A 24,759-nucleotide genomic window follows, 5' to 3' on the forward strand; every position below is an offset into this window, starting at 1 on the left:
ATTTAAGATTTGTGTTAGTTTAAGATATACAACATAATGATTTGATATATGTATATATGCTGAAATGATTACCACAATAAGTTTAGTTAGCATGCATCAACTCAAAGTTATAGTTTTCTTCTTGTGATGAGAACTTAAAAATCAGCTTATGTAGTCCTTTATTTTTACTTTTTGAAAAGTCCAAATTTATATAACCAGTTCTGCATGAATTTTCTAATGATGGAAAAGAATGAAAAATATAGAACTGTAATGATTTAACTTACTTTTTTCTTGCTCCTCAGATTATGGGTTCCATGAAAGTTTTATCCTTTATTGCAGATGGATTCTATATATATTATCCTATGTTGGTGGTAATTCTCTGCATTGCTACTTATTTTAGGTAAGAAACTTAATGTCGCTTATTTTTCCACATACTCTTAGCCTAATCTGGATATTCCTTCTTCTTGAAGCTCTTTTAAATATTCACTGGTTGGGTTCTAGTTGTTTGTTTTATTATGACTTTGAGGATGCTGGGGATAATTTAAAGGGATTGCTTGATCTCTGAAGATATTTTGAAGAAGAGTTATTCTATTATAACTATTTAGGCTGCAAAGTAATAGGATTAATTATAGAATATTAACTCTAAATCCTGGCCTTTGGCACTGACACCCAACATAGCTTATAAAACATTCCCATGCCCAGCTTCTATCCAGTAACATAAATTTAGTCTTCGGGCCTTTCCCATAATCATTGCTGGGTTTCTGGGTGCTTCAGACCATAGCCAGCACAAAAGGTCATGTGAGGAGCAATTGTAATCAGACGGTGCAAGTAAGGCTGGAAAGTACATGGGCTGCTCTTCTTATAGGATTAGGAAAAGTGGTAGAATCTTGGCAGACGTAACACAAAAAAGGAGTTAAAGGACAGGTGTACTTGTCTTTGAGAGCCCTGTTTTACCTACTTCCCATGTCAGGTGCTCTTCTACCCACATCCTGTACTCTGTCCACCCTCTTCACTGCTTGACAGTGAAGAAATGTGACATACATACATATTATCAATAGTATGTATGTACTCACATTAAGATATCAAGTAAACATACAAGTATTGTTTGAAATAAATTCTCTTTTATTTTTAAAAACATCTATATTTTCTCATAAGGGAGATAAAAGATTAAAATTTAAAATAAAGCTGTTAATATGAAATGATAGTAAATTTATTGAGTTTTTTTCTATAAGATCGAAAAGATTTAGGTTTATACTGTGATTATGTATTAAAGGAAGAGAACAATCATCTTTTGGATGTCCAAAACTAAGTTTTGATTTATGCTTATTCACTTAAAAAATTTATAAACTATTAATGGAACATTAAAAGCTTATGTATAAGTTATGTCTTCTCATGTTAGTAATTCTGTTGGTAAGATTAGCATCTCTTACCTTATTAGATTGTTAATATGGATCAAGTAATAGACGGATGGGATAGTGCTTTGTCAACTATAAAATCTTAAACACAAGGATTTATCATGTCTAAAAGGAAAATTGTTAAACTTAAAAATAATTCCTTAAAAGTATTATTTTAGAGTTAATTAGGATAAACTTTAAGAAAAAAAAAAAGATTATATTTTTCAATTTTCACATTATCTCTTAAAATGGATATTCTGTTAATGGAAGTATATGAAACAATGCCTTGCTGACATTTTAATGGTAACTTGACTTTCATTGATTCATTTTTTTTTGAAATGCACCCACATTTAGTTTAAATAATTCCCATAATACTAGCAATACAGCCATACCTAGAGCTAATTTTCAGAATTAAACACCTGGAGAGTGTAAGGCTGTTTCCTGATACTTTACATAAAGCTAAGACCTTTCCAAAGACAGTTATCTAGTTTGCGGCTTCTCATCCTGGGATATAGTGTTTTCACAAGAATATGAGGATGGTAAGGGAATATTTAAAGTCACAGAATTAGCAGTACTAATATTGCTGTTTGAATGTAAGAAAAGAATAAATTGTTTCTGTATTATAGCTATTGTTTCGAATCCTGGTATAATAATTTTCTGAAGGTATACTAATGACCTAACTTAATTTGTTTCTATAAGAAATCTGGGTGTGGTACATACTCTAGTCAGTGGAGTACTGGGCATATAAACTTCTTAGAAATAAGTACTTCTTAAAGACAAATGTAACTATGTATCTTGGTATGATAAATAATAATACTACATATTTATAATGTGAAGTAATGCTTATCTTTTTGAAAATCTCCTTTTATTAGTTTGGGAACTCGTTGTTTGAATCTACTTGGTTTCCAGCAGTTTATGGGAGATAATGATATGACATCAGACTTAGTCGATGAAGGAAAAGAATTAATTAGACGAGGTAAGATTTGTCTTTTAAAATAAATGAAGGCAAAGCACTAAAATTCAAAATACAAAATTAATATTTGTATAGTTTATAAGTTTTAATTTATTTAAAGAAATTACAAATTAATGTTTTTTTAGCTGAAAACCTACATAAGGCCTTCATAGCAAAAATAATTTGAAAACATAAATGATTGTCTCATTTTTCTTTAAGAAATTCTGCAGCAGAAGTTATTTAGTATGTCTACAACTAAAGAATGCCCTTGTATGGTGTCGGAGTTATTTTAATGTTCACTTTGAAACAGATATGCCAAGTTTAATACAACTCTAAAACTCATTAATTTAAAGAATCATCAGTTTAATACTGCATAGAAAATCATTCAAGCCAAGGCTGGTTTTTAGAATGTGATGATTAACAACCTGTTAGAATCCATGGCACTCTGCTAGAATCTAATCTCAAAATGGATTCCAATTTCCTGATGTTTGAGTGATGGTAGAATAGGGGGAAAAGGAACACAGAACTTGAATTTGGGGTCATTGATTTTTAGACACTCCCCGTACTTGGGTCTGGGCTTTGGTGTGATACTTAGTTAAATGTAAGCCAAAATGTGTTGTGGCTCTAGTATAAGCTGGTATAGCCTTCATAGCTCTCAAAGAAAGGTGGCATCTTGTTAATGTAATAGTTCTACTGCTTTTGCATTAATTAGACCTCATATGGAGTATCATATCCAGTCTTGGGTAAGATTTTCACGAGTAAGACTAATAAATCAGAAGGTATTTAGAGGATAGCCAGAAGTATAAGTCTGTAGAGCATGTCTCATGAGAAAAAAAAAAAACAAAACACTGAGTATATAGTTAGGAGAGAATAAGAGTAAAGGTACTTATACAGAAAGAAGTATGAACTTAATTTAGAAGATAGGACATAAAGAAAAGAGAAGTTACAGGGAAACAAATTTCAAGTCACCATGAGGAAGAACTTTTTCCTCACTGTAGCTATTCAGAGTGAGCCTTTAAATGGCCATCTCCAACAACAGTAGAGAAGTTAAGTGATCTCTGGAGTTAGGTGATCTCTGAAGCTTTTTCCAACAATAACCTATTACCTTTGACTTTATAGTAATTTAAAGGAAATTGGTCATAGCCTGGTACCTTTACTTCAGTTACTCTACATCTAATTAAACCGTGTTATACCAAATTTGAGACCACTTTTCTGTCTCTAGAGAAGAGAAAAAGACAAAGGCAAGAAGAAGGTGAAAATCGAAGAAGAGTAAGTACAGTACTTATTAAATTGCTATAACCTAAAGATAAATGTGAAATATAAGAATCTTACTGATTAGAATAATTGGCTAAAGACCAAAGAATAGTGGGGAAAGACATAGGACATATTTTTAAAGAAAGGTAATTTTAATAGTTCAGGTGTAAATGCTAGGTGTCTTGTCAGACGTTTTAAAAAATCATTAGTAATTACTTCATGTCCAGCATCTAGCAGTGTCTTGCTTAAGGTTGGTGCTCAGTAAACAATTCATGTAATCTTACTATGAAAGTTACTTTGATTGCTTTATAATTATACTTTTTTATGACATTAATTTTATTCCTCTTTAATTTTTCTTCACTCTTCTATTTAGTGAGGTGAACTAACTTCCTCTTAGAGAGTGAAAAGGCAAAAAATGAGAAAAATCTAGTCAAAATTACCACAAGTTTCCAACACCTGGGTGTATCTATACTGGAAAAGTGAAGACTCAGGAGACAAGATAGTAGTGGTCTTCATGTATGTGTGTCGTGTAAAGAGAGACTTGTTCTTCATTTCAGAGGCATAACTAGAACCAAAGAGTGGAAGTTACTGAAGAGAGAGTTCACCTCTCTATGAAAAATTTCCACAGTTCACCAAAATTGCAATGAGGTGATAATGCATAGAAATTTTCCATGTCATCTACTAAGAGAGCCAAAAAGCATCTGCATAGCTATTTTACAGAAACCCTGCATGACATGGGAATTGAATTAGGTGACCCCTAATATTCCTTTCAATTCTAAGAATTTAATGAGCAGAATCCTAGTTAATATGATTTTAGTGAAGTTAAGACCATATACAATGCCATGTGAGTAATTATCTAATTTTCTTTGTATAAACCTTTAATTTCACTGTCAAAAATGAGTTGAGATATCTAATAATTTTAGTTAATTTGAGTAGAAGAAAGTTTTGTTAACATCTCATTAATTATTATGAGTTCTCACAACTTTTACATGGTCCAGTTAAGCTTATTGTAGTTGTAATATTGTTTTGACATTTTAGATAGAAGAATTGAATATCTTAAAATAACTGTAAAAGTTAAGTTTGAATACTGTTAAAATCGTGTAGAAATAAGAAAAATTATTAAGCTATGATTTTTAAAATCACTGTGCTAGTTATGCTGATTATCTGATGAAAAAGAGTTATATTACTCTACATATATAATCTGTTGACACTGATGAATTATTTTCTGCCTGTGAGTTCTTTTGTTATGTATTCACCTGTGTTTTCTTCCTAGGAATGGAAAGAACGTTACGGACACAATAGAGAAGACTCCACTAGAAATAGAAATGTTCATATTGACCCAAAAGAATCAGACTTCTCAGATATAAATACCAACCGATGTAAGTAGCTTATTGCCTTGAAATTTTTTTCTTATGCTTGCTTGCATAGAGACTGAGGATTAGGATACCCATTCAGAAATGCTTTTATAGAATTTAAATGTGGTTCTGCAGTGACTTTCCTTTATTCATTCCTTAGTGTATCAGAAGTAGGGAAATGCAGATGTGCATTCTGGTAGGAGAAGAAGCCATCTGAGATATCAAATGTATAGTTGTAATTGTACTACCCTAAATAATAGTCCTTAGCATAGGCATATTCTAGGCAGGTAGTGATTTCTACTATTTACCTAGATGTTTTTCTTTACTTTTCTGTTAATAGATTTAGGCTGTTCAGTCAATTTTATAATAATTTACCGACGGGCCCACATAATTCGGATACTTTCCCAGGTATGCAGGGATATAGAGAACATAAATTTCCATTCTTGGGATGCTTATAATTTAGTGAAGGACTGATACCAGGCAGGAGACATTTGTCAGTGGCTTGGATTAGGAAATCTCCCCACATTTTTAATCCTGCCATCTGCCCAGGGAAAGGTGGCAATAACCTGTTTTTGTGCAGGACCCATCACTTAGTAGAAGGCAGAGGTCGTCTGTCTGGGGGAGATGCAGGAATGCCGAGAGAGTAGAAGGGTACACATCTGATGTTGAGAGAACTCAGCTTAGGGGATGGAAAAGCAGTAATTTATTGGAAAAGGAGTTCCATGATAAATATTTAACTGGGTATTTAGGAATAAATAGTACTTAGCAGGTGAAAGTGTTTTAGGCAGAAGGCAGAATGAGTGATATGAGATAACCTTTGGGGAAATGCAAGTCTTTCTCCATGATTACAGCCTAAAGTATGAGGAGCCTGAGAAGAGGGGAGGCTACAGGTATAATTGGGAAACAGATATTATTGTGCTCAGATGTTTAAAATTTATCCCAAAGATAAGATTTCAAACTGGAAAGAAGCATGCACAGGTTTTTGATTTAGAAAGATTTTGACAGCCATACAGAGCTGATTTCCAGAGAAGTGAGACACAGAAACCAGTTGAGTATCTGTTTTGGTAATGCAGTCAAGAAATGACGACAGCCTGAAATGAGTGGCGACCCTGGAGATAAAAAAGAAAGGATGCCTTTGAATGACATTTAGGGTGGAAGAAATAGGAGAGAGCTAAAAATTAGTTAAAACCAGGAAATGGAGGATTTTATAAAAAGATTTGGAATTTGGTTATCATGGAAAAGGAGTTAACAGAATGAGAAGATCTGGGAGTGTGGTAGAATTTTAAGAGAAGAGGACACACAAAGCCTTGGGATGGTGAGTTAGCTAGAACCTGGCATGTGGTAGGCAACCAATATTTGCTGAATGAATGAGATAAAAGGTGAAGGGTGTAGTCCCAGATGACAAAAATGTAAGATATGATAGAATTGGTTTGCCTTGAGTTTTCAAAAAGAACTGTATCATAAAGTTGTTTTGAACCTATTGAACTGCTCAGAACCACATTGTAAAAATTTAGATTGTTTATGAAGAAAACCCCGTCCACGAGAGGAAGGGAGAGTTAGTGCTTTAGATCTGGGCTGACCAGGATGGTGACTATTAGCCACATGTGGTGTCTGAGCATTTGCAGTGTGGCTGGTGTTCCAAGTTGAAATGATAATATTTTGGATATATTGTGTTAAATTAAATATATTAAAATTAATTTCACCCATGTCTTTTTACTTTTTTAATGTAGTTACTAGAAAATTTAAAAGGAAATGTAGGGCTTGCATTTTATTTCTGTTGGACATTACTCATGCCTGACGGATAAAAGATTCAGACCTTTGTTAGAGAGCTAGAGTTGAGTACACCTTAAAGAAAATCCTAGCCAAGAAACGAGATGTAGCAGCCCCTGGATTCACTATGAAACCAACTGAAACTTGATTTTAGTATGAAAAATTTCACTGTTATGATATCATAGTTAAATATTAATTCTGATTCAAATTAAGTTTTTGCACTATAGCTGCCTCTGAGCTTGGACTAGTACAAGAGAAAACTTTTCTTTGTTATTTTCTATTATACATTTGTCATTTTAATATGATTTTAAGGAACCACGTAGTTATCTTTTCTTAATATTGTCTTCACAATCAAAATTCAGATCCTTTATAATCTTGACTTTTCCTTCTATAAATCCATAGACTGGGACCCATAAAGACAATAGAAAAGTTAACATTTTTTTGTTAACATAGTTTTTTCTTCCTTTGCAGCAGCATCCAAATATACCAGAGCTAATAATAGGACTGAAAGGGACCGAATAGAACTCCTACAAGATGCAGAACCTTTGGATTTTAATGCAGAAGCATTTACTGATGATCCTCTTGAATCTGAATCAGGAAGGTAAGTTCCAACTGTGTCATTTTGGCTCCGGTATTCGTCTGAAATTTTGATAACACACTGACTTGATGAAACAAATAAATGTAAGGAAAGTGTTCATCTTTACTACTAATAAAAAGCATGTTAAGCAACATTTGATACCTTTTTATACCTTCTAATGCTTTTCTGTTTTTAAAATGATATCATCCAGTGGTGGGAATTGAAACATATCTTAATAAACTACTAGTGGTATAATAAGCAAGAAGAATTGAAATTGATAGTACATATCTTAATGTCTCTTTCTAACACTCTCACTTTTGCAATTTATCGTATTTAGCAGTAGCCACATAGCTATGACTGGGTGTCAGACACTATTCTAAGCACTTTAACAATGATACTGTATTTTATGGTTGTAAATCCAACTGAATTTGAATCCAGAGAGGCTCCATAACTTACCTGGAGTCACATAGTTTGTAAATGGCAAAATCGGGCATTCACATCTCAGGATTCTGGCTACAGAGTCCGTGCTTTTAGCCATTATGCTATGTAGACTTAATTAAACAAAAGGAAAATGTCATCTGCATGAAGATATTTGCTATAGTATTGCCTTTAAATAACAACAACAACAAAATAGAATAGTCTCTTTGTATTCAACAATCAAGAGTGGTTGTTAAACCTTTTAAGTTCCATGATGTGTTTTCCATCTCTCCATCCCTTTTACTTCTCTTGCCTTGTCATACATGTATTCCAGGCTCTGAACAGTTAGTTGTTGGTTGATTTATAATTAAAGTTAATCCCTTTGGGAAAATGTCCTTGGAGAAGAAATTTCTGCTTTCAGCTACTGAATAGTTCTGACAGTGCTTACAAATAATGTAGCCACTTCCTTTTAATGTGTCCTTGTTTTTCTCTCTTCCTTTATTATTTTTGATGCCTCAGATCATTTCTTTATCCACCTTTCAGGTATCAGCCTGGTGGACGATACCTCTCAATGTCTCGCAGCAGAATATTTGATGATGTATAAACTCTGAAAGAATTTATGGAATAACTAACCAAAATCAGCACATCAGTTCAGTCTTTATGAACATCTGTATATCCTGGAATTTACACTGTACTCTCAGTGAAGTGTCAGGATAAAAAAGACACTGAAAATTAATCACATCTTAGTAATAATGGCTTATTATTCATTGAATAGAATCTTATCTTTTCTATTAGGATTTATTACCTACCATTCCTGAAGTGTCTGCCTTAGAAGTACAGTTACAGTGGAAGGATTTAATTCATGGTAAAGATCAGTATGTATGTTGAGAAGACATAGTTCACTTTGTTTCAGATTTTTTTTCAGGAAAATTGTTTTAAGGGTCCAAGGAAGCCATAAGTCAAACTAAATAATATTATTTTGATTTTATTATTTTGGTTTTACTATTTTGATTTACATTTTTTCTCTTTTTAAGGAATATGTTTATCCTATCTGTCCCCAAAATTGAAGACCTCAATTATTAACCATAGTTACAAAACCCATGTCTTAAAACAAGGTTTACTTACCAGATAAAGCTGAATGTAGAAAGCTTTTTCAACTCTATATGCATATTAGTGAGGTTTTCACATGTACAATTAAGATACTTCAACCGATAGTGTTAATATCTTTAGCATGTGTGCGATAATCAGGTGATGTATTATTCTTTCAGTCTTTGATAGTAACTGGAAATTGTTTTATGCTTTTGATATTGCTTTGTAAAGATTATCATTTCAGAGTGAAATGTTCACCTTTATCGTTTAGCATGTTAATTTAAATGTCGATCTTTCCATTTAAGGAGAATCTTGAGCATTAATGGTGAATCATGTTTTGTTTTTTTTTTTTTTTGAATAACCAAAGAGTCCCACAAAATTCTCTAATTTTTAAAAGTGTCTGTCTCTGCTTTTTAAAAAGGAACATCTAGTTATTCAAAGGTAAAAAGTGAATCCATTTACTGTTATTACTAACACTTAAATTGTGGTTTGTAGATAACAGAAAACTGCAGGCATACCTTGAAGATATTGCGGGTTTGGTGCCAGGCCACCGCAATAAAGTGAGTATCACAATAAAGTGAGTCATAATCTTTTTGCTAGTAGAGGGTCTTGCCTTCAGTTTGTAAAAAGCATTCACATCTGTGGGGCACAGTGAAGCGAAGCTTAATAAATGGAGATATGCATGGATATTAGAATGGAAACATGTAATAACTTGTTAGTTAAACATGCTGATTATTTTAAATTGATTTTTAAGTTTTGTGTTTAAGCCAGAGTTAGGATATTACATTTTAAATCACAAGTGTTTTATTATACAGCGAATATAGTTGAGCAGAACATGCTTGCAGGGGGTTTTTTATGTCTCTCTGAAATGTTTGCAAGTCTTAGAAGATCCATGCAATGGATTCACCCAACGGTGATTATACTTGAGCATGTAATTTTTACTGGTATTCACTGTAAGTATCTCAGTTTGAAGATGAATTATATATTCACCCTAACAATATGATTATATGTTTCTCGAAGGTAGTCTTTCCCTGAATTGTAATATAAAATTTTTGATTGTCCTCTTTAGTGTTATCATGTAAATTTTTTAAAGACACAGTTCTGTTCAGATACTGAAAGTAATAGTGTATTATCTTAATTATTTCAATTTTATGATTTTGGAAATTAGATCCCCTTTACAATAATTATCAATGGATAGATTTTACTCTTAATGAAGGTCATATAGAGTGTCCATTTGAGAACACACACACACACACACACACACACACACACACACACACAGACAGCCTTTTATTATGAAGTGTGGTTAGAGAGCAATAGGCCAGGAACAAAGATAATTTAATACTGCATGTTACTTCATAATTGACCATCGAATACCATGGATAAATCAAGTAACCTTTTAGTGCCTCAGTTTCTTCATTTACGAAATGAAGATACTTGCTATTTACTTACTGATCTACCTCACAAAGCTATTGTGAGGGTATTGAGTTGATGTTTATATACTGAAGTTTAAAAAGAGAATAAAATTGGTTGTTAGCTGTACTGTTTTTCCCAGTGTTATTTGAAGATGTTGGATGGGAAAATGATCACCCCACAAAGGGGTCTGTTTCTTATTATTACAGAGAATCTTACAAGTCCCCAAAGCAAAAACTCTTTTGGGAATAATTCATCAAAAGTCCTGTGAAAATAGTATTGTTTTATTATTTAGTCTTTGGATGTACTTTGGAATATTTTCCTTAAGTATGATGTTGTTTCTCATCAGGTTTTGTCATGAAACTCACGTGCTGTTGTAGAAATAGAAGTAGAAAAAGAGAAGAAATTATCAAATTACTTTTATAAATTATAATCCCCTAAAATAAATTGATAGGAATGTGTAAAGGAATGTACCACTTTCCTTTATTATTAAATTTTTTATGATTAAAATAATCAAAGCTTTATACTTCACAAACAGTAGATTCCCTTTATGACTTTTGAGTTACTTCCAAAAAATTTTTGGCTGGTTAAGTGATGCAGAGTATTCAACTTTTTAAGCAGCATTTATCTTACAGGATTTTATATATGATTATATAGGAAGGTTACCTGGCTGGATAAATTTGAGTTCATAAGATAATGATTTAATCCTTGAAGACTAAGAGTTTGTTGCTGGGGAACTAAGTTACTATTTATTAACCCATCTTGTATAAAAAACTGTAGTAAGAACAAAAGTGTCTTTTTTGAGAAGCTTATTAAAATGTAATGACATCTACTGTAAAACATTACTACTAAATTAATACATTTTACATACAAAGTATATTTCCTGAAGAGTTACTTCTGGCAGTTAGCTTTTGATGTCTTTTTCTTACATAATAATAAATATCCAATTAAAATTTCTAAGTTATTTTTCTAAGTAATTGTTAGGTAAGGATATTCAGTAAGCCAATAATTCAAAATAACCATTGCAGAAAGTAATAATTACCATATGAATACCAAGGTTTCGGAATAATTTCATCACACAAGAGGCCCTCGTTTCACAAGAGTGGTAATAGCTAAATCAGAACATTCAAGAGGTTTCTGTTTATAAAGAACAGATCAGAGAATTTGACAATCCAGACCTTCAAAAAGAAAAAAATTTGTTTTTGGACTCTACTATTTAATTAATTATCAGTTCTTAAATTTATACTTTTTGCATACCCAAATGAAATTAAATGTGAATGGGAAAGGCAATGTATGTTTTCTTAAGTATATTTTAGCATATTAATAAAGGGATTTCTTTTATGTACAGTAGTAAACCTTACTTTTTTATACCTTCAACAGATTTAGAGAATGTTCTTGATGGTGTGTGGATTACCATTTTAAAGTAAAAAAATAAACTTTCCGTATGTGGTTCCATAGTGTAGTGGTTAGCACGTCTGCTTTGCATTCAGAAGGTTCTGGGTTTGTGCCCCAGTGGAGCCACAGTCCATGTTCTATGGCCATGACACCCTGAACAAGCCCTGTGAGCCATCTCTCCTAGCAGAGCAGCCAGTAGCCTTGCCCTGTCCCCAATCCCACTGCAATGATCACATGCCCTCACTTCTAATTCCTTTCATGCTTAGCCTGGTGTTTGAAAGTTTTACTCTCATTTTAAAAATTTTGTCCATTGAAGTTGATGGAAGCCTTCTTGTAATTTAAGTTTGTTAATAAGCAAGAATATTGGCATGTTTCTCTTCTCGTTGATATCTTAAAGGACATTTGTTTTTAACCCACTCCTTGGGGAGAATTAACTTTTTCCCCTGAAAATCTTTTCTTTTATGATCCCAAGTTATTTTTACAAGAAGAGATTTTTACTATACTTAGTACAGAAAAAAGAGTGGCTTACTATGGCAGATATATGTAGCGTAAAGTCATAATTTATAGACAGTAAAATGAATTTTTTTTTAAATTGTACAAGTTTAATGTGAAAAAAAAAATACAAATAGAAAGAAGTCCACTTCTTTAATGTTGTATAAAAATGTATGAGTAGAAACAAAAGCAAATTACATCTGACTATACAAAACCATTCGAGTTGATAATACTGACATAAATTTGATCAACCTAGTCACTTAGAGCTGTATTTCTCAGAAGAATGCTGGCTGACATCTTCCCTATTTAGTACACCAAGTTGTAGGGGAGAGACTATTTTTTAAAAGTGATCCAATGGATTTGTTTTTGTCCGTATTTTGAAAACAGCTTGAAGGATTTTTCTCATTTTAGAAGGTAGAGAATCTGTGGGCCTGTCTTTTAAATTACTGTAATCTAATATATATTTATAAATTATAGCATTGAAAAAGCTCTCATATTGATGTTGTAACTTCCTGGTATTTAATTTTTATACAATGTTTTTGTAAGTAATTAATCATAGTATTGCTTTTAAGTAATATTTTCTTAGAGCAATATTTTAAAGTTCAGTAGTCCAGTGTGAATTTGAAATATTCCTACATCTCTTCGGTATCTTTTTATATGTACCAGTATCCAAGCAAAGTATACCAAAAGGCTAATTACTGTGTTGCATTAATAAAGTATGTGCTATTGATCTATTTCAGTAGATTGGGTGAAATAGAAGATAAATCTTTTCAAATGCATATCCGATCATAATTTTTCAAAATGCTCATTATGTTCATTTTTGGTGCATGATGCCAATTTATCTTTAATCAGCCATTATTCTCTGATATGTAATGACAGGTGTTTTTTTATCTGGTCAGTGGGTTGTGGATTTAACAGTGTTTGCAGATTCTCACGACATTTTCAAATATGTATTTGGAAAAAGCTGCAAAGTGCCACCTATAAGTAAATTAGCATCTTTGGCCTTAGCTATCAATAATGTTCTCTCAATTTTGGTTTTGACAAACTCATGGACTTGCAATTGCTCTGTAGTATTTTAATTTATTGTGATGTAATGAATTTTTTTTGAAATGTTTATTTGATTAGCTATTAAAATATAGAACATTATGTAGCTTTGCATGAAATAAAGTACATTTCTACAAGTTACTAAGAATTTTGCTCATTTTTTATGCAATTTATGTCATACATCTTTGAGTTTAAACTTAAACTCATTCTTTGTTCCTTACAAATTTATTAACAGATAATATAAAAGAAATGCTTTAAGATAATTAAATACATGAGCTTTAGGTTCCCTATTGATCTTATGTTTTAGTTAAAATAAGCAATTGTTATAAAAATTAGAGCAGAAATCACTGAAATTGAAAACAGGAAAACAATAAGGAAAATCAACAAAACCAAAAGCTGGATGTTTGAAAAAATCAATAAAATTGATGAAACTTTAGCCAGGCTGACCAAGAAAACAGAGAGTTGCTTTCCTATATTCAACTGTTCCAAAAGAACAACTGAAATTCAAAATAAAAAACAACACCATTTATATTAGTCCTAGCTGATGCAATAGACAAGAAAAGGAAGTATAAGTATAAGATTTGGAAGGAAGAATAAAACTGTCTTTGTTTGCACATGACATAATTGTTAATGTAGAAAATCCAAAGAATCGCCGAAAAAATTCCTAAAATTAATAAGCGATTATAGCAAGTTTATAAGATACAAGGTTAATATGCAAAAGTCATTCATTTTCCCATATACTAGCAGTGGACAAGTGGAATTCGAAATTAAAAACACAATACCATTTACAATAACACCCCCCCAAAATGAAAAACTGAGGTATAAATTTAACAAAAAAAATACAAGATCTATATGAGGACAACCACAAAATGCTGATGAAAGAAATCAAAGAGCTAAATAAATGGAGAGAGAGAGTCCATGTTCACAGATAGGAAGACTCAATATTGTCAAGATGTCAGTTTTTAGATCCTGAATGTGTATTTTCTCAACCACTTTAATATTTTAAGCGATTTCTGCTTTTGTTGACACACAGTTGCTTCCTCAAGCAGGTCCCATTGCTACCTCCTGCTCAGCCCCTACCGAGTGGTTTTGGCAGTGGCCGCAGGTCCATCTGACAGGGGCCACCAACGGGGAGTGGGCGGGGGATCACACAGCAGGCCAGGTTCCCCAGCGAAGGACATGAACATATTTTGTGTCTCATAAGGCCCCAGTGGGAACAGACCAAAGAGTTTCAGGGGAACCATACATTCCCCAGTCGGATCTAAACTCCAAGCATGCCCGAAGGTGTGTTGCTACTCTGACATCCCAAATTCCTGTGCGTACGTTCCATGCTCCACACATTGGCAACTGGTTCACAATCATTTCTCTAGTTTCCAAGAGCATTTAACAGAGCTTGAATGCATAAGATAGCACTATTTCTTTAACAACACATAAGCATTTGAGCATTGTGTTTCTCAACATCCCTTCTCGTGAATGCTAGACTTTTTTTTTTTTTCTATTTTAATCAGATTTTGTTTTGCAACTGCTTTCGTATGAAAATTCAGCAGAAAAGTACTTATTTCTTGCCAGTTATCTATCAGCAAAAACAACCTTTGATTTATAGTTTTAAAGATTAACCCTCTAAGTTCTCTTCACAACTGCCTTGACATTTTGGGTTCTGTTAATTTTCTTTTCCTTTTTTTTGTGTTTTTTGTTTGTTTTTACTTTTGCACTTAAGACCAATATATTTGATTTCATTTTGCTCAGTTCTTCCCACTTTGATCTATAGATTCATTGTAACCCAGTAAGTTATTTTGTGGATATTAACAAAACGATTCTGAAGTTTACACGGAGAGGCAAAAGACCCAGAAGAGCCAACACAATGTTGAAGGAGAAGAATAAATTCAGAGGACTGACACTACCCAACTTCAAGACTTACTATAAAGCTACAGTAATCAAGACATAGTAGGATTGGTGGAAGAATAGACAAATAGATCAGTGGACCAGAAGAGAGCCCAGAAATAGACCAATATAAATATAGTCAATTGATCTTTAACAAAGGAATAAAGGCAATTCAATGGAGAAAAAAGTCTTCAATAAATGATGTTGGAACAACTGGACAACCACATACAAAAGAATAAGCCTATACACAGACTATACCTTTCACCAAAATGAACTCAAAATGGATCATAAATCTAAAACTTGAACACAAGAAATAGAAAACTCTGAGAAGGTAACATAGATGAAAACAAGGGGAACTTGGACTTGGCAATGGGTATATATATCACACAAATGTATGTATATGTGCAGCAAGAGATGTACAAAAATGTTCATAGCATCATTCATAATAGCCTCAACTGAAACAGTTTAACAGAATGGATTTACTTATCAAACATGGTAGATAAATACATGGATGACTAAATGAAAATGAACTAATTACAGCTATGCAACAATATGGATGAAACATGTATAATAAAAAAAAAATATAGTGTGATTCCAGTTATATAAAGTTCAAAAACAAGCAAAACTGAATTGTAGAGTTAAGAAAATGAATGCACTGTAGTAAACCTATTTTAAAAAATCAAGGAAGAGATTACATGTCAAGCTATTGCTTACCTTTGAGGAGGAGGAAGGGAAAGTGATCAGGATGGAGCACAAGAGAAGCTTCTGGATTGCTACCTGTGTTTTCTTTCTCAGGTGGTGGTTTACAGATGTTCACTTTGTAATGCATTGCTGAGTTGTACGTGCTTTTGTGTGTGCTTTGTTATACGTATATTTTGTTTCATAAGTTAAAATACATAGAGAATTAAATTACATAACTTACCATATAAGTTGGGAGTAGAGGAGACTACATTGTAGTGCTCAAAGGTCATGGTAACATCCAAGAGGAATAAATTACTGCTTAAGCTAGACTTTGTCTAATTTGGTAATCATTAAAAGAACAGAAATGGGGTATAGTTTCAAGTAGAGGAAAGATGGAAAGATTTTTGAAAATCCAGTCAGTTCAAAACAAGAACAAAAACAGCCCAAACTAAACTTTATTGTTTTAAAATGCATACGCAGTTGGTAAAACTAAACAGAAAGCCATGTGAGACTTACAGTACCATTTAAGTCAGATGGGGATGGACATTCAGTGGTAGCACTCAGAGGCTTTGGGTTCGTAAGGTCAGTGCTTTGTTTCTTCAATCAGGTGTTTTTAACAAGCATGTTTCTTATTAACTATACATTTATATTTAACGCACTTTCTGAATTTTTATGTTTCAAGATGTAAAGGGTTTCCAAAAAAATCAATTTCTGTAAATCTAATAGTTGAAAAAAGTAAAATCATGTGATCATCTCAAATTGATGCAAAAAAAATTTTGATAAAATTCAACATTAGTTTATATTTTTTAAAAGTTTATTTTTTAACAACAAGCATGTTTTTCTGATAAAGGATAAGTATATGTAGACATGTGCACATATAAACAAGAACCCAAAACTACTGCAAATATCATCCTTTATGGTACAAGCTTTACCTCTGAGATCCAGAACAAGCCAAGATGCCCTCCATCACCACTTCTATTCAGTGTTGTATGTTCTATAATCGTAAGACAAGAGAAAAGGCCTAAGGATGAAAAAAGAAGGAAACAGGCTCTTATATATTATAACATAGTTATGTATGTGGAAGATCCAAAGATACACAAATTAGAATTGATAAGAAAGTGCATTCTCTTCATATGCTGTTTGGGAACCCTAAATCCTAGTTAAGTCAGACACCCCCCAGAAAACCTGAATCTCAGACTCATATTTGTTAAAAGTGGGGGAGGTGGAGGGAGGGGAGTTAGGAGAATGGCTTATAATACAATATTCCTCAGGGTAGCTGTGAGATTGTAATTAAGTAATGAACTTTAAAACACCAAGAATAATGCTGCCCCACAGCAGATACTCGTTAAGAAATATCAAACATCCGCTTGATAAGCTCACCCTCTTCCTTATCTGGAAGTCATTTCTCAGAGATGCCACCTGTCCTGGCTTAATTTTTTCTCCTTAGAATTTAGCACTACCTAACATACTAAATATGCTAATGCTCATCTCTCAAACTTAAGCTCCATGAGGAATGATTTTTGTTATGTTTGTGGAACTATCCATGCCTGACCCCATAATAGGTGCTCAATAAATTTGTGTTGAATCAGTAAATAAATGGGTGAATTTACCATCATCATCCAGCAGTGATCTGTGCTACTGGATTACATGTAATAGGTATGGGTAGTGTTCACTAGGCTACTAAATGGGAGAAGCCTTGTGATGCCTTTTAGACCTCACCACCTCTAGGTCTCTTCCCTGGAAGGAGGGATGAGGTGTGTTGTAGATTTAGGTATGCGTGACTATTAGAATTATTTAGAAAGGCGATGGGGCAGTCGAATGTGGAGAGAAAAATCCAGAAAAGGGGAAATGGGAATTCCGAAGGCAGACCTATCCAAAATTAGTATTCCGGGCCAGCGCTGCTCAGAGTGTCACATGCCCACTTCAAGGCGGGGCATGTCATCGATGTGATTTCCTTAGAGACTCCAGCCCTGGATTTCTTGGCAGGACCAAGGTGACAGGTCAGCAGAGCAGGAATCCATAGGGCCAAGAAAGGGAGGGGGTAAAGAAGCCAGGCCAGACAACTTGCTCTGATCCGGCAGGGGCAGGCACCGTGCTTGGCTAGTTAGGAGTTTGCAGCAGCTATTGCTATGCTGGGCCAAAGGAGTAAGAGGTCCGGGCCCGCGGTGCAGGGCACGCCGCACATCTCCCTCTGCGGAACATAGCACGAGTGAGGGTGGCTGGGCAGCCCGCGCTGCTTCTGGTCTTCCTGCTGTCCCGGCCACTGCTCCCGAAAGGTGCCAAACTCCTGACCTTGTCCTTGATTGGTGAGTGTTCAGAGCAGCCACGGAGCCAGCACATGAGAGGCGCTCCTGCGCTGTGGGGCAGAGAGGACCCTTCCTCTCTCCGAGCTGTCAGGTCATGGTTGCAGAAAGCTGCGCCTAGGGAAAGCACCCGGGCTTCTAGGAAGCTGAGAGCAAGGTAGAAAGAACGCCCAGTTTGCCTAAGCCACAGTCCTACGATCAAGTCTCTGTTAGATCTTATTCTTTAAAGCAAATCAAGACCCTCTCATCCCCACCCCAGGGGTCTTGACGCAAGCTACAGGTATCTCAAGGTGTCTGACTTCTAAGTGGAGCCAAGTTCAGGCTCAAAATAAGTACCTCCTGCAAAAATATTCACACTTAAAGGATCTTTCTAGTGTTAGGGGGGTTAGTTCCACCTCCTCTCCAAGATTGCCTCCTGGAGTCACTCTCTAGACACTTTCTGGTTTCACGGTAGCAAAAATTTCCAAAGAAGTGGACCCCAGGGATAACCCTGATTAGACTGTCTGCTATGAGAAGCCACATGCATACCACCTTGTGCAGTTTTTTTTAAAGAGCATAATTAAGGGGTGTGACACTTATTATAATGTAGGCTATTTCCCAGGGAGAGGAATACCTTAAGCTCTAAGCCCCCCGAAGCTTATCTCACTGACGTGGATCCCCTGGGTCACCAGGCAGGGAAACTGTAGAGGGGGGCTGCTACAGACGAGGGCTCAGAGAGCCAGCAATTAACTTGAATGAGGACTCTGAGAATTCAGGGCAGAGTTGCTGGAATAGGAAAGGAAGAGAGGGACGAAGCTTTCCTTTTGCTCACCATCTAGCCAGGGGTATTCCGAAGCTTACCTGGATGAGGCTTCCTTGTTTCCCAATCCACCCTGGCTTTTCTCTCCATGGACCTCACAAAACTGAACTTGTTCCTAGGGGGAAGCCATTATTTACTGAGGGACAGGGTATCTCAGATTCTTCAAGATCATGGGCGTGATGTGACCCTACTTCAGCACAATGAACTTATTTCAACATCGGATATCATATCTTCTTATTCTGTGGACTAGTGTTGTCTAACAGAAATACAACATGAGCCACAAATGCAAGCCCCGTAATGTAATTGCTAATATTCTAGAAGCCACACTAAAAAATAAAAAGAAACATCGTACTAATTTTAATAATAGGTTTTATTTAACCCAATATATCCAAAATATTTCAACTGTAAACAATATAAAAATTATTAATTCGTTTTACATTTGCTTTTATTAAATCTGATGTGTATTTTACAATTCACACTATCCACATTTCAAGTGCTCATTAGCCTCATATGACTAATGGCTTCCATACTGAACAGTAGTGTTTAGACCTTCCTTCCCTAGATGATAAGCTGTAAGTGCTTAATTAATTTTTCTCTTCTGTCTCTTCGTAGATTTTAAAAAGGAGAAAAAAATACCAAATTATCAGTTGGTCTCCTCCTGAAAACTGTTAACAGGAATTCAAGAAAAATTTTGATTTATTTTTGAAGGAAGCTTTGCTGGGGAGGTAATACTTTGTTTTGTTTGTTTTTGTTTTTTTCTTTTAAATAAAAATAAAGCAATTATTTGAGAACTATGAACGAATGAGCAATATGTCAATCATTCCTGAACCAATCATTTAGACAGTCTTGAGGCTGTGGCATTCTGGTTAACATTCCCAGCCTGTTTGGCATTCAAGCTTGAATAAGTAGATATTATCATTAGAAAGCAGGTGGAATCTCACCCTAAATATAAATTTTAAAAGACTCCTCACCTTCTCTCTTTGCTTTTAATGTCTCCAGCTCAGGGACAGTGATGGGCAACTCATCATTTCATTGTTGGATAAAGTCACAGTAACTCAATTTTACTTCCTTCTGTTCCTGTCTCTTCTCATAAATTTTTTGATATTGGGTCACTTACAAAAGTTCGTTTTTCCAGAACTGGAATCTGGCCATTTAAGATTCAATCCATTACAGAACTTGAAGACTCACTCTCAGACTCGCAGAGAGTAAGTCACGAGGCTCCTAGAAATGCCACTCATCTGAAACTCAAAATAACAAGAAACTACTCATCTTAAGCAGGAAGTCATAGAAATGAAAATTACACCTGTCTGTATTAGTTAGAATATCCTTGCTCCTCCCTCATTTCTGCATAAAGCTGCTACTCACCAGTCAAGGCATTTCTTAAATACTGCCTCCTCCATAAAACCTGTTCTATTTACCTAATTTCTTCCTCTAAACTTTCTATACCACTGACTTATTATTTAGTTTTGCGCTTTATCTTTTTCATTAAAAAAATTTAACGGGGACTTAATAAGTGCTAGGCAATGCAGGTAGTAGAGATGGATGGAGAATGAAAGAGATTGAAAAAACAAACGCCCTTACTGCCCAACTCTTCCCTCTGTTCTCCTGTCCTCTAACTAGATTGAGCAGGGAACATACACTTTTAGAGTACGTTCCACAGGGCCCAGCACTGTGTTTCTGCCAGTCTTTTCTCTTCCCCCACGTTAAGTTAATGTTTCTATTTTCATGTGCTAATTTCCAAAAATTTATAATGTATGCCCGAATGTCTCAAAACTATCCCATATGTTACTTTAAAAGTTTTTTAAAGCTCAATTTAAAAAATCCCCACTGATTTATATTAAATTGGTATAGCGCACAGACTAATTACTGCTAGACTAATTAGGTTGTTTCTGCACTTTCATAATGCCTAGTTCTTTCTTTTGAAGTACTTAGAAAACTCATTAATGTTTAATTAATTATTTGTAATGATTTGTTCAACATATGCTTTCCCTGTCAAACTATAAGCTTCATGAGGACAAAGGTCATAATTTTCTTGCTCATTACTAAATCGACAGAATCTATTATAGTGTGGAGCACATAGTAGCCAACAAGTAAACATTTATTGTACTATTTAAAGATCAAGATTTATTAAAATACTAGATTAAAGTATAAGTCACATTTTTCTTGACCAGATTTTTACTATTATCGAAACCTTTCTTGCTATCCCAGATATAATTAGAAAAATTACCCTGATTTGAGCATTGAATTCAAGATGCCTCCTTAGACTAGTCTCTTTCTGGCCTAAGCTACCTATCTGGTGTGTGGTTTTTTGTTTTGTTTTGTTTTGTTTTCCCCAATGATCCAATCAGAGCACCCTCATCAAACATACGATAGCCTAAACTGACTGCACATTTGATCACATTTATCTTCTCCTCTTAATCACATGTCCTTTTGGAAGAAGCATGCCCTGCCCTCACACTACTGAGATGACAAAACAACTTCCTCTCTCCGGTCCCCAATAATTATCAGCAATTATCCTCACAGAAAAAAATTTCTTTACTGAAACAGAATTTTAACAACTTTTGTCCCAACACTAGTTCATTCTATCTTATTTCTCCTGAACCAGTTTTAAATATAGTTGAACCATTTAAAAATATGTGACTGGTGGTATACCCTGTTCTCTTACATTAGGGTAAATGCATTTTTGCCTTCTCTCTCCCTCCAAAACAGTAATTCTCAACCCTGCCTGTACATTATAATCAGCTAAGGGACTTTAAAAGAATGCTCATGTCTGTGTCTCACCTTCAGAACGTCCTATGTAAATTACTTATGGTGAAGTCCAGGCATAGATGTAATTCTAAAGCTCCCCAGAAATTGGAGTAGAGACCTTGCCCCTCCCAACACACACACACACACACACACACACACACACACACACACACACACCATGTCTCTGTCTCCTCTCCCTCACATCACCGCCAGAGGGCACAGGGCAGGGCTCTCCTCAGAGTTCTCTCTGTGTCAGGCCTTCACTTTAGCAGAAGGTAATTATACAGCTGATTGCGTCATTCAGTTCATGAATTGACTGCCTAGTTCCTGTCCAGGGGAAGTGGAAATATTGCTTTTCCGCCAGTACCCTGGGTCCTGAAATCGTCAGTATAGAATCCCTCAGCTGGGGTATTTGTCAAGTGCTATATAAACAGTAGCAAATATTTAAACACAATTAAAAGGAAAGCAAATAAATTCCCAATAAAATGAAGTAAAACCTTAAGTAAAAGCCGATACAGGACATTAATCCTCAGCAGGGTTTTATAAATCTGTATCATAGAAGAAGCCCTAAGGGTGGGGAAAAGTATGAAGTCCTTACTCACTGGACTTTAAGAGGGAGCCCCAGGCAGCCATGGCCTTTTTTAAGGATTCGCTGCCATAGAGTATGAAGACATTCGTTGGCTCAATAGTTGAAAGAAAAAGACCGGTGGATGTCACAGGAACACATCTTTTAGAGTGGTTCGTCCAGTGGAAAATGCTGTCCTCCATTTGTGTTCACAGGACCCTGTCATAAATGGTTACATACACAGGAAAACATGTCGTACACATGGATACATTTGAGAGCAGAGTATAATTGAAGGTCATACAGAGCATCATAAATGAGCTTCAGCATTCAGCTGTAAACATCTCCCAGAGTAGGATGGGCATTGAAAGATGTGTAGGATAAGGGGAAGAAAGAAAGAGGGAAGAAAGCAAGAACCTTCTGAGCATCAAAAAGAATTATAGTGAAGACAAAACCAGGAAATTGCATGGTGGAGTTAGAGGCAATAAAAACACCAATATGTGAAACAGAAGGGTCCCAAGCAAGAGTAACACAATAGGCTGGTTGCTGCCAGAAGTGCTTTTTCTTCTCGTGCTAAGATTCTTGTGTGTGTTTTCAGATTAACACTTCCTGTGAATATTAAATATCTCTCACTTTTTTTTTTTTTACAGAAACTTATTTACAAACCATTTGAAGATAATGGAGCTATATGCAACTCATTGTAGTCATTTGTTAAGAAGTACAGATATCATGGGCCTCTTAAAGAAGGAGAGTTTCGACCTAGTGAAGATTGACGGCATAGATCGCTGTCCTTTCCTGATAGCTGAGACACTTGGAAGGCCGTTTGTGACCATCCGTCCCATCCCATTTGGAGTTATGAATTTTGGGCTGCCTGAGCCTGTGTCTTATGTTCCAGCATTCTACTCCTCCCTCACAGATCACATGGATCTTTGGAACCGAGTGAAGGCCAGTGTTAGCTCATCTTCAATTGAAAGCAGAGCTGTGGATTATTAATTCTGACTTTGCCCTTGATTTTGCCCGTCCCCTGCTTCCTAACACAGTTTATATTGGAGGTTTAATTAATACCTCAAATAAAACTTTAGCGCTCCATTTGGACGTGAGGAAACATCCTCAGGATGGTGCATTTAGTGCAGAGATGGCAATTATTCAGACACAGGGTCAACGTAAGTTTATCTTTTAAAGAAATTGCTAAGCAGTGTTCCAAGGTGATTGTATAATTTTTTACTGCCCTTAGCAACACCCTAGAGTTTCAGTTACTCCACGTCCTTTCCAACACTGGATGTTGTCAGTCTCAATTTTAGCTTTTCTGGCGAGTGTGAAATGGAAGCTCCAGTTTCAATTTTTATTTCCCTGATATTCAATGATGTTAAACATTTTTTCATGTGTTAATAGCCATTCTTACATCTTCTTTTATGAAGTGTCTGTTGATCTTTATCTCATCGTTAGTTAGTCTGTCTTTTTTTATTGCAGATTTGCATAATTTCTTGGATAAAGATGTTCCATATAAAGATCTTTTATCAGATATATGCACTGTGAATATGGTTCCCAATCTGCAGGTTGTCTATTCAATTTCTTGCTATTGTCTTTTGCGAAACGGAAGCATTTATGTTCGATGAAGCCTAGTTTATCAATTTTTTTCTTTTATGATATAAGAAATCTTTGCCTGTTTCCAGGTGATCAAGATATTCTCCTCTGCTTTACTTTTCTATAGACTTTATAGTTTCAGATTTTACATTTAAGTCTCTGATCCATCTTGGGTTAATGTTTGTGCTTGGATGAAGTTAGGGGTCTAGGATTTAAAAAAGTAATAGTAAATATTCATTTGTCCTTTCGTCTTCTGATTTCTCTAAGACACAGTACCAAGTGCCTGGTCCATAGTACTTGCCTCCGAAATGATTGCTTCGATTATGAAATGGGTGGGGATAGTGAGAAACCCAAATCTCATCTTGTCTTCTTTTCTAACTAATTGCTTCTTTCCAAGCCCTATAGCTTTATTAAATACAGAGCTTATGTTCCATCTTCTCAACCTCAGCCTCCAGAAGCCATACCCAACCCCAATACTACAACCTCTCGTTTGAACTCAGCCAACAACCAACTTACAATGTCTGCTTTGCAGGTTTCACTAAGTGGTTCTTATTGGCTGCACATTAGAATCACTTGTGGAGCTTTTAAAAAATATCAATGCTAGGGGCGCACTCCCAGATACTAATTTAATTGGTCTGTGGTGCAGCCTGCACATTGGGATTATTAAAAAGTTCTCTAGATGATTCTAATTTTTAGCCGAGTTTGAGAACCACTGGCTTAGAAAAATACCAGGGAAGGTTTGAGAGGGTCATGCCTGATTCTGGGTCCAGAGCTATAGTAGGAGGAATATTTCTGACAACCAAATATTTTATTCCTTACAGAAACAAAGTGATATATGGGAATAGGGAACTCTAAAACAGTTGGTTGTGCTTCGGATATCTCATCAGTTATATATGCTGCTTTGTTGTCGGAGTATCTCCCAGCCCAACCTTGGAATATATATAGCTCCGGTGAGTTATACCCTGCCACACTGGTGCTTCAGGATCATGCAGGTCATGTTCTGCATTAGTCTTCCTCAAGGTGTGGTCCTTAGCCCATCTTTGCCAGGTTCTCTTGGGATGCTTGTTAAA

General features: G+C 35.1%; 1 protein-coding gene across 9 annotated transcripts in view; it reads left to right on the plus strand.

Annotated features, from left to right (window-relative positions):
* LMBRD2 (LMBR1 domain containing 2) overlaps positions 1–23,210 on the plus strand; it is a 50,976-nt gene extending 27,766 nt beyond the window's left edge. For 4 of the 9 annotated variants that reach the window (XM_039842652.1, XM_039842653.1, XM_039842651.1 and 1 more), the window contains 6 exons: positions 282–379; positions 2,246–2,349; positions 3,548–3,594; positions 4,853–4,958; positions 7,176–7,305; positions 8,218–13,272. In XM_039842652.1, the coding sequence (XP_039698586.1) occupies positions 282–379; positions 2,246–2,349; positions 3,548–3,594; positions 4,853–4,958; positions 7,176–7,305; positions 8,218–8,302 (570 nt within the window). In that variant the 3' untranslated portion in view covers positions 8,303–13,272. Of the gene's footprint in view, positions 1–281; positions 380–2,245; positions 2,350–3,444; positions 3,595–4,852; positions 4,959–7,175; positions 7,306–8,217; positions 13,273–19,407; positions 19,521–22,755 lie in introns of those variants that run through there. The other 5 variants (XR_005648630.1, XM_039842654.1, XM_039842656.1 and 2 more) reach the window with 5 other exon arrangements.
* The last annotated feature ends 1,549 nt before the right edge of the window (positions 23,211–24,759 follow it).

This window comes from Pteropus medius, unplaced genomic scaffold, assembly GCF_902729225.1.
Source record: "Pteropus medius unplaced genomic scaffold, Ma_sr-lr_union100, whole genome shotgun sequence".
NCBI classification, from domain to species: Eukaryota; Metazoa; Chordata; class Mammalia; order Chiroptera; family Pteropodidae; genus Pteropus; species Pteropus medius.